At 39.1% G+C, this 12,846-nt stretch overlaps 1 protein-coding gene across 11 annotated transcripts in view; it reads right to left on the reverse strand.

The window, feature by feature from the left end:
* The window catches only part of Dnah5 (dynein axonemal heavy chain 5), a 289,003-nt gene that overhangs the window by 166,384 nt on the left and 109,773 nt on the right, over positions 1-12,846 (reverse strand). For 6 of the 11 annotated variants that reach the window (XM_052743036.1, XM_052743033.1, XM_052743035.1 and 3 more), the window contains 5 exons: positions 9,674-9,848; positions 8,933-9,166; positions 6,323-6,513; positions 6,144-6,231; positions 262-395 (listed from right to left, as the gene is read on the reverse strand). In XM_052743036.1, the coding sequence (XP_052598996.1) occupies positions 262-395; positions 6,144-6,231; positions 6,323-6,513; positions 8,933-9,166; positions 9,674-9,848 (822 nt within the window). The remainder of the gene's footprint in view (positions 1-261; positions 396-6,143; positions 6,232-6,322; positions 6,514-8,932; positions 9,167-9,673; positions 9,849-12,846) is intronic. The other 5 variants (XM_052743034.1, XM_052743032.1, XM_052743030.1 and 2 more) reach the window with 5 other exon arrangements.

Consider the following 12,846-nt stretch of genomic DNA (forward strand, 5'->3'; position numbering starts at 1 on the left):
TACATTCATTTATGTTAACAGAAAAGGTTAAAGACATTAAACAGAACAGGATCTGAAACAGGGAGTTCACAGCTCTTTTCCATTGCATTCTAGATTAAAGGGTCTTTGGTGAACACTCAGTCACTGAACACAGACAAGATGTCTCTCATTGATTAAGGACGCTATTGGGGGTGAAATTTTGCATGCAGGGTGAGCATAGATAAAGTTCATGTGAGCACATGTAGGGCAGCCCAGGACACGTGACAGCCTCATGACACATACCTTCTTGGTGGAGTTGATGATTGTGCTGAGCACGGAGACTAATTTTACAATCTCTTTGTTGTCAGAAATATTCTTATAGTAATTCTGGGTGTGCACAGGAATGGGCAAATTTACAGACGCTATCTCCAGGGTTTCTAAAGCAAAAGAGGAAAAGAAAAAAAGAAGATGTACAAGTTTCTGTCACGACAAAGATACTGAAAATCTGCATAAAAGTGTTGAATATAGTAGAGGAAACTGGCAACCTTAGCTGTTTGGGTACTAAGAAAATAAATCAGAGTCTTTGACTATCCAGAGAGTATCCCTTCAAGAAGAAATGCTGGGTCTCAGGGGCAACAGCAAGTTCTGTGTGCCGTGCGGTCCTCTACTCTTTCTCATTGTTTCCTCTCTGGCTATGTGACAGCCCTGAAGAGTCGCAGTTCGCAGTCTTCCAGCTATGGAAACCAGCAGCCCACTAGTCCACGGTGGAAGGAGAAGTGGATTTGGGTCTTCTTGGCAAGTTCTGAAGAACCATTCCTAGCTGGCATGGCTCGAAGCTCCCTGCATGAACTGGATCCAAAGAACTGATCTTTGTCTAGCCTGAGTCAAAACTTCACGGAATGGGGGAGATGAAAGCTGTAGCCACACATTATTTGTCAAAATAAAAGATAAACGACTATACCATTGGCCCCAATCACTTAAATTCACCATTGTCTAAGACAATGGTGTTAATTTGGGGTGAAGATAACGGGGGTCAGCCGGCTTAGCCTGGGATCAAGAAAGTAAGGAGAGACCCGGGGAACGACACGGACAGAGAACTTCCAGAAAGCTCTGGAAGGATCCTGGGGTTCCCAAAGTCCGTACACAGAGCTGTGAGCATGCCCAGGAAGGATGGGGAAATGCCCAGTCTTCATCTCTGGCTAGCATTGAGGCCGTCATAATCATTATATAAAGCTTGGGTAGTATTACTGTTCTGCGCACAGAGTCCCTAAGCAAAGGGTAAAGACTTAGGGACTCAAAACAGTGAAGTTTTATTTTTTTTTTCTTGAAATCTACACACAATCCTTAGCTGACCTCTAAACAACCAGACACTACTGTAGCTGATGCTGGAAAAAAAGTGTTTTGTTTTGTTTTTTACAGATTTAGGCCATGGAGGCCAGAGTTGATGCATAATGTTCTTCCAGTGCTTAACTGGTTTTTTGTTTCTTTCTTTGTGTGTGGGGTGTGTGTGTGTGTGTGTGTGTGTGTGTGTGTGTGTGTGTGTGTATTTTGTTTTTTAAGTGACATGGTTCAGCATTCCGACTTTATTTTATTTTCTAACTTTTTTATTGTACCTCAATCCCAAGAGTTCCTCTTTTATTACTTATTATTTATTTTTTAATTAGTCACATTTTGCTCCCTTCCCCCAACTCCTTCCAGATCCACCCCATCTCCCTACCCACCCAACTTTTTGTTCTTTCTCTTGCTGTCTTTCAAAAAAAAGAATCAAAACAAGCAAGCAAAAACCAAAAGACAAAATATGCCAAAACAAAACAAAAAGTCCATACACAAAAGAGTTCATTTTGTGTTGGCCAACGACTCCTGGGCATGGAACCTGCCTGGGGTATGATTAATACACCCAGTGATACTCCATTGGAGAAAAGATTTTCCCTTTCCTGGCATCAGGTCTCAATTGCAAATGTCTTCTTGATTAGGGGTGGGACACTGTGTCCACTTGATCACTTCAATCCTAGGATCTTGACCAGCTTTAACTTGTTCAGGTCTTGCGCATGCTGCCACAGTTTCTGGAGTTTATATATACATCAGTCCTGTTGTGTGATCAGAAGACATGCTTTGTGTAATTTAAATCCTTTTCAATTTAAATGTACTGCAAATTGATGTACACATTCAGCATATCCCTATATAAATGTTTCAACTGGTTTTTTTTCATAGAAACTAACAAGCTGTTCCTAAAATTCATATAGAAACATGAAGGATCCAGCACAGATTGAGTTTTGAAAAAGAATGGAATAGCACAGGACTCATACTTTCCGACTTCACCCTCCCAAGGAGCTAGAGATAGAGTAGGTGTTGGGGGGGTGGGGTGGCAATATTCCTCAGTGGTGTGGCCCTGCTTCATTGCCCCACTCAAGCAAATGAGTGTGGCCACCCATGCTATGAAGACAGTCCTAATTACATGCCATGGGGCACAAAAAAGGAATGACATGAAATAGGGAGAGGGAGGCACTTCTTATTTGGAAGAAGAAAGGGTTTAATGGGAATGGAATAAGAAAGAATGATGAGAAGGAACTTTGAACAAGGAAGAATATGTGAATATAGAGGTAAAAGAACAAATAAATGACTTTCTGAATGCTTACTTCAAAGCTATAGTAGTAAAGTTAATGTGGCACTATAATAAGCATGAGTTGAGATTAACAGAGTAAAACCAAGAGTCCAGAAATAAAGGTTGAGATGTACACTCATATTTAAGGGAGTTTCAACAAAGGTCTCAAGAAAATTCAATTATAGAATAATGATTTTTTTTTTTAGCTAACAGTGGAAGAACAAGTATACACCCACATGGAAAATAATGAATTTAAACTCCAACTTCACTAAAAATGAATCATAGACTGAAATATAAATGCTAAGCTATGCAACTTTAAAAGAGTATAAAGTCTTCCTAACCTTATGTTAAGTCACTGTTGCTTAGATACAAAATGAAAATACAACTAAATAGAACTTAAGCCTCAAATTTTATTCTTCAAAAGGTATCAATAAGAAATTGAAAATAAATCTATAGTGTAATTGAAAATGTTTACAATTTTATTCAGAACATAAAAATCTTACAGAAATTTGACTAAGTGAGTGAATTTTTAAGAACATGGAAAAATTGATAGATATTGCTCCAAAGAAGCATACAAATGACCAGAAACCACACAAAAAGGTGTGTAACTTCACTGGCCATTGGAGAAATTCACACCAAAACTACAGTGATGTGCCACTCTGTAGCTATTATAATGGCTACAGAGAAAAGGCAAAAATAACTATCAGTGACTAGAAGAGAAAAAGCAATGAACCCCTCCTGCATTGCCCGTGGAGAAATAAAATGATGTTCTCACTTCCAAAGGTAGCTTGGCATTTCCTCCCAATGTTAAACATAAAGTTACCAAATGCTCAGTAATCCTAATTGTCAGTCTAATCCAAGAGAAATAAAAACATTTCCACATAAAATGTTGGGCTTGGAAGATGGCTCAATTGGTAAAAATGTTTTCCACTTAGGCATGAGGACCTGAGTTTGGATTTTCTGCACCCATATCGACGCTGAGTATGCAACAAGCATGTGTAATAAAGCAAGCACTGGGTGGGATGGGGAGAAACAGGCAGACCCCTGGAGCATTCTCACCAGGCAGCTTAGCCAATTGATGAGCTCTAGGATCAGTGAGACTCTGTCTCAAAACACAAGAGTGAGTGCAATTGAGGAAAACATCCAACATCGACTTCTGACCTCCACACACCCATGTACACACACATGCACACAAATGCCTGCACACACATGTACACATGCATAAAACACACAAACACCACTACACATTTAGAAGAATTATTAATAATAGTGCAGAAATGGAAACAACCTAACTGTTCATTAACTCACTAACAAATAAATAAAATGTAATTTATCTGTAGTGTGAAATATAATTCAATGATAAAAAGAAATTAATACTATGTGCCTGCAATTCTAGCACTCAGAAGGTAGGGGGTAGGATAATCTTGAGTTCAAGACTAGCCTGGACTATTTAACAAGTTCAAGGCCAGCCTAAGCTACACAATAAAATCCTGTCTCGGCCGGGCGGTGGTGGCGCACGCCTTTAATCCCAGCACTCAGGAGGCAGAGCCAGGCGGATCTCTGTGAGTTCGAGGCCAGCCTGGGCTACCAAGTGAGTCCCAGGAAAGGCGCAAAGCTACACAGAGAAACCCTGTCTCGAAAAACCAAAAAAAAAAAAAAAAAAAAAAAAAAAAATCCTGTCTCAAAGAAGCAAGGTCTAAGAATGAAGCCAGTAGCAAAGCATTTGCCTGGCATATGCAGGGCCTGGGTCCCATCTATGTCACTACAGTAGAGAAAATGAAAAGTGAATGCTCCCTGCTACACATGGATAAAAATGGAAATACTATGCCAAATGGAAGGAACCAGCCACAGAACACCACACACAGAATGATCCATCATCAGGGATAGGAGATAGATCAATGGCTGCCTAGGACTGAGCAGAAAGAGAAAGCAAAATGAATGCTTATTGGAGCAGAGGTTCATCCTAAGATAATAAAAAATGCTCTAAAATTAGACAACGATGATACTCTGATTTTACAAAAAACTCTGAACTCTACAGTTAAAAAAAAAAAAAAAACAGCCAGACTGTAGTCTGTTGTTTTAGTTCTGTGGTCATGTTTTCAGCACATATTTTTTTCTTCTCAGGCTGTGATTCATGATTGAACATATTCACATTAGAAGACACTGAATTTTAAAAGATTCTAGGAACTAAAGCAATGTTTCCAGATAAAAAACAAAATAGAAGCTAATAAATAATAGCAAATGTTCTTTAATATTATATTTCTTTTTTAATTGTGTATATGTATATGTTGGGGGCTGGTCATGTGTACATGAGTGAAAGTACCCACAGAAGCCAGAAAAGGGTATCAGATGCCTTGGAGCTAGAGATGCAAGCAGTTGTAAGCCACCTGACAGGGACGCTGAGAACCAAACTCAGGTCCTCAGCAAGAGCAGTATGTACTCCTAACTGGTGAGCCATCTGTCCAGCCCCAGAAAGAGCTTCTTAGCTTGTTAATAAATAATGATAGATAGATGACAGATAGATAGATAGATAGATAGATAGACAGACAGACAGACAGACAGACAGACAGATAGATAGATAGATAGATAGATAGATAGATAGATAGATAGACAGATAGATAGACAGATAGATAGATAGACAGATAAATAGAGTAAATAAGTAAGTTATGGGAAAGAATTTTCAGCTACCTTCCTCATTAGTGCTATTTCAAAAAGGTACTGGCTTCCATTTCTTCCTTGTGGTTAGTCAATTTATCATCTCAGGGGAGAGCAATACCAACCAAATTCTATGTCTGTTAACTGTCAACTGTGATGCTGATTTAAAAGGAATGTGAGGACTGAAAAGGACATCTGATATCGTTAGCAACTTGGATGCCACCTCCCCCCCATTTTCCAGAATGCAAATGAAAACTGCTGGATACACAGTGACACTCAGAATGTATTAACAAAACAGAACTCATAATGGGTCGAAAATATCTATAACATTCCAGGAAATATTCATTGTGAGGATAACCAGTTTTTCAGTAAAGTGTGAAATTAAAAACATTTCCTATCTTCAGTCATTAGTAGGTCAGACCAAACATCATTTATGCACGAGCAGTTTGTGATGGACACAACAGAAGCAGGAGATGTGTGATACTAAGGTATCAGTATGTGATTCTTAATGTTTTTTAAACTCAGAATGGCTCAAAGATTAATACTCTGATTGAACATGATTTGAAAACCACACACAGCACAGGAGCTATTGTAAATTCATATTACAGATACTATAGTATCTATATTATAGGTAGTATAAACATTTGGCTTATAATGACTTTGTTTTAAAAGTTGGGTAACATGGCTCAGCAACTGAGAGCACTTGCTGTTCTTGCAGAGAACCCTAGATCAGTTCCCAGCACCACATCAGGTGCCTCACAACTTCCAGTAACTCCAGCTCCCCTTTCTGGCCTCCATGGGCACCTGCATATAAATACACATATGCACATAGAAACACTCACATACATACACACATACAGAGAAAGAGAGAGAGAGAGAGAGAGAGAAAGAGAGAGAGAGAGAGAGAGACTTTTTTCAATTTTATTACCTTGCAGCTCACTTTCCTCCACCTCAACATCAGAATCACTGTCTTCACTGTTCTTCAGGGCAGCCATTTTTCTTTCATGCAACTTCCTCTAGAATGCAAGAGGATACTTTTCAACCTTGCCCCATCTTTAAACAGAGCAGTTTCCAAATGAAGCAATTTTTTTTTCATACTCTACCTACCATGGACAGCAGCTCAGTGCTCCACTGTCTAACCCCCTTGGGGACATTGATGATGCATTCCACAGCTTTGTTCAGTGTCTGTTGTATGTCTTCCAGGGCAGGAGTCATAGCAATGTTGGGAATGGCCAGAGTGATGCTTGCCCGAAAAATGGGAAGATGGTTCTGCTTTGTCTTTGATGCATTGTTACTGTCTGAGTTAACATATCATTTTTTAATTGAAAATAGAATATACTTAACAGACACCCCAAAAAAATTAAGACATACATAATACATATATAAGCAGACAAATATTTGTCAAATAAGTGCATAAATATTTGAAGATCTGATATTGCTCCATATAACAGCAATTCAGTGGATTCCAAGTCATTCTGCTGATTATAGTTTGCTGGTACATCTACATAAAAGAAAATGTTCAGTATAGAAGTAGCAGGATGCCAGCAATGAATTAAATTCAGAGTAAGCAAACAAGAAATAAAGTACAAACTATAATAAATGAAAGTTAGAACAAGTGATTTTTGGAATTTCAAATAAAACACCTTCCACAAGGAATGTATTCAAAAATTTGGGACAGTTGTCACATGTAGGGAAAAATTTAATGTAACTCATTATTTATAATAATGGAGCTTTTAAAGTTGGATATATCTGTAAGTTTAAGGATGTAGACAGAGATGCATGTGTAGCATGTGCATGTGAACCACATACAATTTTATATAGTTGAAAATACCTGCAATGCACAAAGTTATGCAGTAACTGTGATTTACTGTTTTAACATATGAGCCAACATTTGGTGAATCCTTTTAAAACCTTGTGTCTAAGGAAGGAATTTTCTTCCATTCTGAGGTAAATGAAAGTCATGACCCAAAACATTCTTTCACAGACCTTTTTCTTCATCCACTTCCAATGCAATATTATGCTTCACTTTAATTACAAATCTTCAGAATAAGTAAGTCTTTATTATCCTATTATTTTTTCTCAATTAATGGTGTCCCTTTCTACTATTCTTTAATTAGATTTTAATTTCAGAATATTCCTAATATTCATGGGGTTTTGTAGCATACTTAGAAGAGCCCAAACTTTTCTCTGGACAGTGCTAAGAAAATGAAGAAGCCAGCTGAAATATCATGAAAATAATTAAATAAATTCTAATTTTAAAGGGATGGCATCAATCTTTTCTCATTAATAAGATTGGTTAAACTTGGGAGAGCAGGCCCTGCACCTCACCTGGGCAATACAATAAAGCCAGCTTCATTGGCAGAGGTGTAGGTGAGCCAGCCCAGATGTTGTGAACATGGGAGAGCTGTCCCCATTACTAATCTGCTGTGTGGTAACATGGGTGGGGAAAAGATGCATGCCCCCCATGCCCATCAATGCCTGAGGCAGGTGGTTCTGAGGTACTAAGAACAGAGAGATGTCCCTACCCCCTCATCAGTTGCAGCACTCAGGAGAGTGACCCCTACACCTTGCTGGGCAACACAGTAGAGCTGTCCCTGAAGGTGTAGGTGTGGGGGAACCAACCCTGAGGACAGGGAAAACCTGAGAACTGGTCCCTTCCCTTGCTCATCACTGCAAGGGGTGAACTAGCCAATGCTGGAGAGCTCCCCCTGGTGGCGGAGTCAGTGGAAGCACTGGCAGGCTGACCAACCCTGCAACTCCCAGGGCCCAAAACCAGGGCTATGAGTTGGCCCACCCCAACATCCACCCTATCTATGATCTGCTGGAGCACAGAGGTGGTGTCAGTCCTGTGGACCCGGGGCTGCAGGGTCTCACAACATAGAGGAACAATGAGATATCCAGGAAGAGTCCCACTGAGGGCCCAGTGTCAATGGTCCAATGATTGAGACCAAGGGCCTCGAACCAGACCAATGATTCTTTGCAATAAACGCCTACATGTAAAAATGTATGGATAAAGGGGTTTACTCTGTGACTCACTGTGTCACACTGAGTCTTCCATGATGAGATTTTTCCCTTCTTCCTATTTTTTTTTCTTTTTTTCTCTTAAATTGTATCTTGTTTTATTTGGAGGGGGAAGGAGACAGGTGGGATCTAGTGGCATGATGACACAAATAAATAAATAAATAGATAGATAGATAGATAAATAAATAAAATGTTAAAAAATAAAAAGATTAATTAATAACTAAAAATTCACCACTGAAAAAATTCTCCCATATGTCTTCTGTTAAAACTGCTTTTCTCTCTTGGATCAAACAATTTTCTTCATGTTTTTATTTTATTACAGGAGCATTTTAAATTACATTGATTTTTATGTCATCAATATTTCAGTAACTTTGGCAAAAAAAAAAATCTTTCCAGGCCCTAGATTTCTCAGTTTTAATACAAGTGATGAGAGGACCCACGTCATAGAATAGGGCAAAAGTCACACCACTGAAACATATTAGGAAGTGCATAATGAATGGTATTGTTTTTTAGATTATTAAAATTTAACAGGAGTGTACACACACACACACACACACACACGCACACACACACACACCACACACACACCACACATACACACACACCACATAACACACACACACACACACACACACACACACACACACACCAGCCTTCTACCTGGTCAACCAATAGGAAAATTGTGCGAGACCGTACCCCGCAAGTTAACCATGTGGGAGAAATGAATGTGCCGGCGAATGGCCTCCAGAGTATTCCTTGTCACTTTCAAGAGAGCATCAGCGTTTTGATGGTTAAAATGGGAAAGCAGCTCCCGGGCTTCCTCTAACATCTCACTTTCCTTTTTCTTCCTTGTGGTTGCTGTCAAAGGCAGAGGATAAGACCCAGAATTAAAGGAAGATGATAACACCTCAGAATGTCCTTCTCTTCTTCCTGAGAGAGAGAGAGATCCATTAAACTACAGGGAAAAATTAAGATGAATTACATGCAAGCTCAATATCAGTTAAATGTCCTGCATCTCAGAAAATAAGATTGCTAAAGGATAGGAAGAAGAAATTGGGGCATAAGGTGGCCCAGTAGAAATCATCTCAATATGGGAAAAGAGCCAATAACAGATCAAGGACTATAGGCTAAAAGTTGTACTGGGCCTCAAAGACCTGTGTTCTGGTGTGTTCTCTCCCAACAACAGCTGGGGGGTGGGAGGAGGGAGGACAGGGCATTTCGTGGCTGGTATGTAAAATTAAATTAATTATAAATAAAATAAATAGTGAGAAGCAACCAAGTCATTGCCATTTGTGCAGAATCATAATTTCAGATTTGTAAATATCACTTTAAAAATGGGGTAATATTTCTCAATGTATGAAATTGATGGCTGTGTAGAAAATTAAATTTTAGTTTTCAGTAACTATCCTGAAAAAGAAAAACAGACCCTTCCATTACCTCCCCTCTCACCAGAAGTGTCACCATTAGAACCGGCATTCTTGTGAGAGACTTTTTCACCTGCTTCTTCAGCTTGGACATCCACATCCAGTAACATGTTTATTAGCTCATTGACTGCTTCCTCCACTAGGGAGCTTTTAAAATGGAGTCTCTGAGCACCATTCACACAAAGGTCCTAACAACAATAAGAACAAAAGATGACAGTCACGCATCATTATCAAGCTCTTGAGAGTTCGACAGGAAGATCGGCAAAGACGCAGATTCAGCCTCCAACTGATACTCTAGCTCCAGTGATGGTTGGACAACTGTGGTGGTTAATCTCAGTCATCAACTTGAGACCTAGGATCAGCTGAGGTAAGAAAACCTGTCTAGAGTGGGTGGTTCTGGGGCTTGGACCCTGCATGTTACAAAAGTGAAGAATGTGTGCTGAACAGGAGCATCCATCCCTCTTCACCCCTTCTCTGAGGAAGCAACACGAGCCGCTGCCTCAGGTTCCTGCTGCTCTGACTTCCAGGCCATGATGGATGGTACCCTCGAACTGTAAGCCACAATAAGCCCTTTCTTCCTTAAGTCACTTTTGTCATGATATTTTACCACCACAACAGAAATAGTAACCTTGAGGGGTGGCCACTGACAGGTTGCCTCTGTCCCAGTGGATTATCCCACAGGCTTGTGTATGTGGGTGATGTTAATTGGGCTCAGTATGTTATTTTTTAAAACGAACTTGAAGTTAGATGAAGGACCAGCAGAGTTGGAGGGAGGAAGTTGGTATAGACATGATTAAGATATATTATGTGTATGTATGAAATGTTCTAAGAATAAATTAAAATTATTTTATGCCTGCACTCCATAGGACATATGTAAGTGCCAGGAGCAGTGTCCAGAACAGAAGAAGTCCTCGATCAGTCCTTACTATTATTGACTAGCCAATGACATCCAACCAGGGGACCTGTTTGCAAAACGTGTTTGCCTTGTTCTAAATCAACTAGCTCCTTGTTCTTTAAGAGATCCTTAATATTTTCTTAAACTGCTTCTTGAGTCCTCCGACTCTAGGCTGGAGAGGTTCAAAATGGACCATGATATCATCTCCCATTCTCAAGGCTAGATCTCCCAGGATATAAGGCCTCCATTGACCTCCTAGTAGTTGCTCAGTCCTCCCAACAGCAGGAGCATATATCCAAAATCTCAGAATTCCTTTCTACTGGGTGTTTTGGAAAGTAGCTCTCAACAACTAATGTCATTCCAACAAGATTACTCAAATCCTTCAACTCTTTCTAAGAGAAGCTATAATTATAAAAGTGCAAACAACATAAAAATTAATAAAGCAGATTATAAACAGGATGAAGGCAAAGTAATAATGGATTCATCAAAATGTCCCTGCATCAAACAAAACAAATCCAAGACAGGGCCTCTAGCACCTGACACGTCATTTTAGTGACTCATCTCCATGGTGACATCAGGCACAGAAACTGTCCAGAGGGTCTGTCCTTGACTCCCCTCTACCTCCCTCTTCACTAAGCAGCTAATGTGGAAAGAGAAAAGCCCAAGAAGCCTCAACCCCTACACAGAACACAGAAGCAGCTAAGGAGTGAAGAGAGCAGGAGAAATCGTCTTCCCCAGGAAAGAGCACTCAAATCGGTTATCCAAAACCCAGTGGTCAGCCTGGACAACACACATCGAAGTAACATGATACAGCCTGAGCAGGCTATTGATTTATGTACTTAGGAACGTACGTATGTATGTGTAAATATATACATATACATGTGCAATTAATGAAAAAGGAGCCATGAATCTGAAAGAGAGCATAGAGGACTGCCTGGGAGTATTTGAAGTGAGGAAAGGGATGAGGAAATGATGTAATTACATTATAACCTCAAAAACAAAAGAAATAAAAATAAAAAAACAAAATGTCTATAAATGAAAAAATTAAAAATTGTAAAACAAATAAACATTGTAGAAAGTAAAACAGTCAACAGGAAGCACTTCTATGGGTAACAAAAACAGATTAATTTAGACTGTATGATTTTGCCATTCAAGCTAAAATTAATAAATTATAATAGAACAGTGTTTGTCTTGAGGGTAGTGACAATGATGTTATTGCATTATGGCTTTATACATTGAAATTGTCCTTTGGAAAACAATTTGTCTGTGACTATAAAGATCTATGAAATAGAACCATACAGTTTGACGCAATAATCTTATTTGGGGGCAATGATCCTGAAGATCTAAAAAAAAATTATACATATATATATTTATTATAGCTCTTGGCAAAACTGACTAACTTTGGGAGCCATTTAATGTCCAGTAGTAAAAAAACAATATAGATCATTTCAACACAATGTTACGAAGGTGTCATTTAAGTGGTGCCTGTGAAAGTCATGAAATACATAAAATTCACAACAATGGTGAGATGATGGGCGTAAATGCTAATTTCTCCACTTTTAAAATCTAAAACTTGATTTGAACATTTTAAGCTACACTTTATAAATAACAGAGCTAAGTGGTTTCTCTTATGATGAGGAGAAAACTTAAAAATTACAGGAAAAATGTTAAAAATCATTGTGAGGAGGGCAAACAGAATTCTACAAAGCAGTCATTAAGCTTTAATCAGCTAATAACAAGTTAATATAAATCAAAGTTTAATATATATGCAAAAAGGTGTTAGCACCAAATGCCTCCTTCCTATCCTTTTCAATGGTTGCCTTGAACTTTGAAACCCTCTTTGTGCCAAGGAGGTCAGATTCAGGTGTGTTCTCACTGCTCTCTAGTTGAGAAACGTGGCTTCTGTGGCTAGAATACTTCTGTAAACAAGACAGTTTACACTCAATCCTTGATTCCTTCTAAGAATCTAAGCCTTTTCATGAAAAGCAGAATGTGCCATGGTGACAAAAGCCAATAAAAACTTAGAGCTTGCGGACTGAAGAGGTGGCCCAGTGGTTAGGAATGCTTGTTACTCTTCCAGAGTTCAGAGTTCAGGCCAGAAGAGGGCATTAAGAGCTTAGCTCCAGGAATTTGATGCTCCTCTTCTGGTCTCTGTGGATACACACACACACACACACACACACACACACACACACACACACACACACACACACACACTAAAATTTTAAATAAAAAAAAAACAGACTTTAAATGTCAAGCAATGAACTTCACTGGGCAGAAAGTTTGCACAT

Source organism: Peromyscus californicus, unplaced genomic scaffold (genome assembly GCF_007827085.1).
Source record: "Peromyscus californicus insignis strain IS unplaced genomic scaffold, ASM782708v3 Scaffold_18__1_contigs__length_77618521, whole genome shotgun sequence".
Lineage (NCBI taxonomy): Eukaryota > Metazoa > Chordata > Mammalia > Rodentia > Cricetidae > Peromyscus > Peromyscus californicus.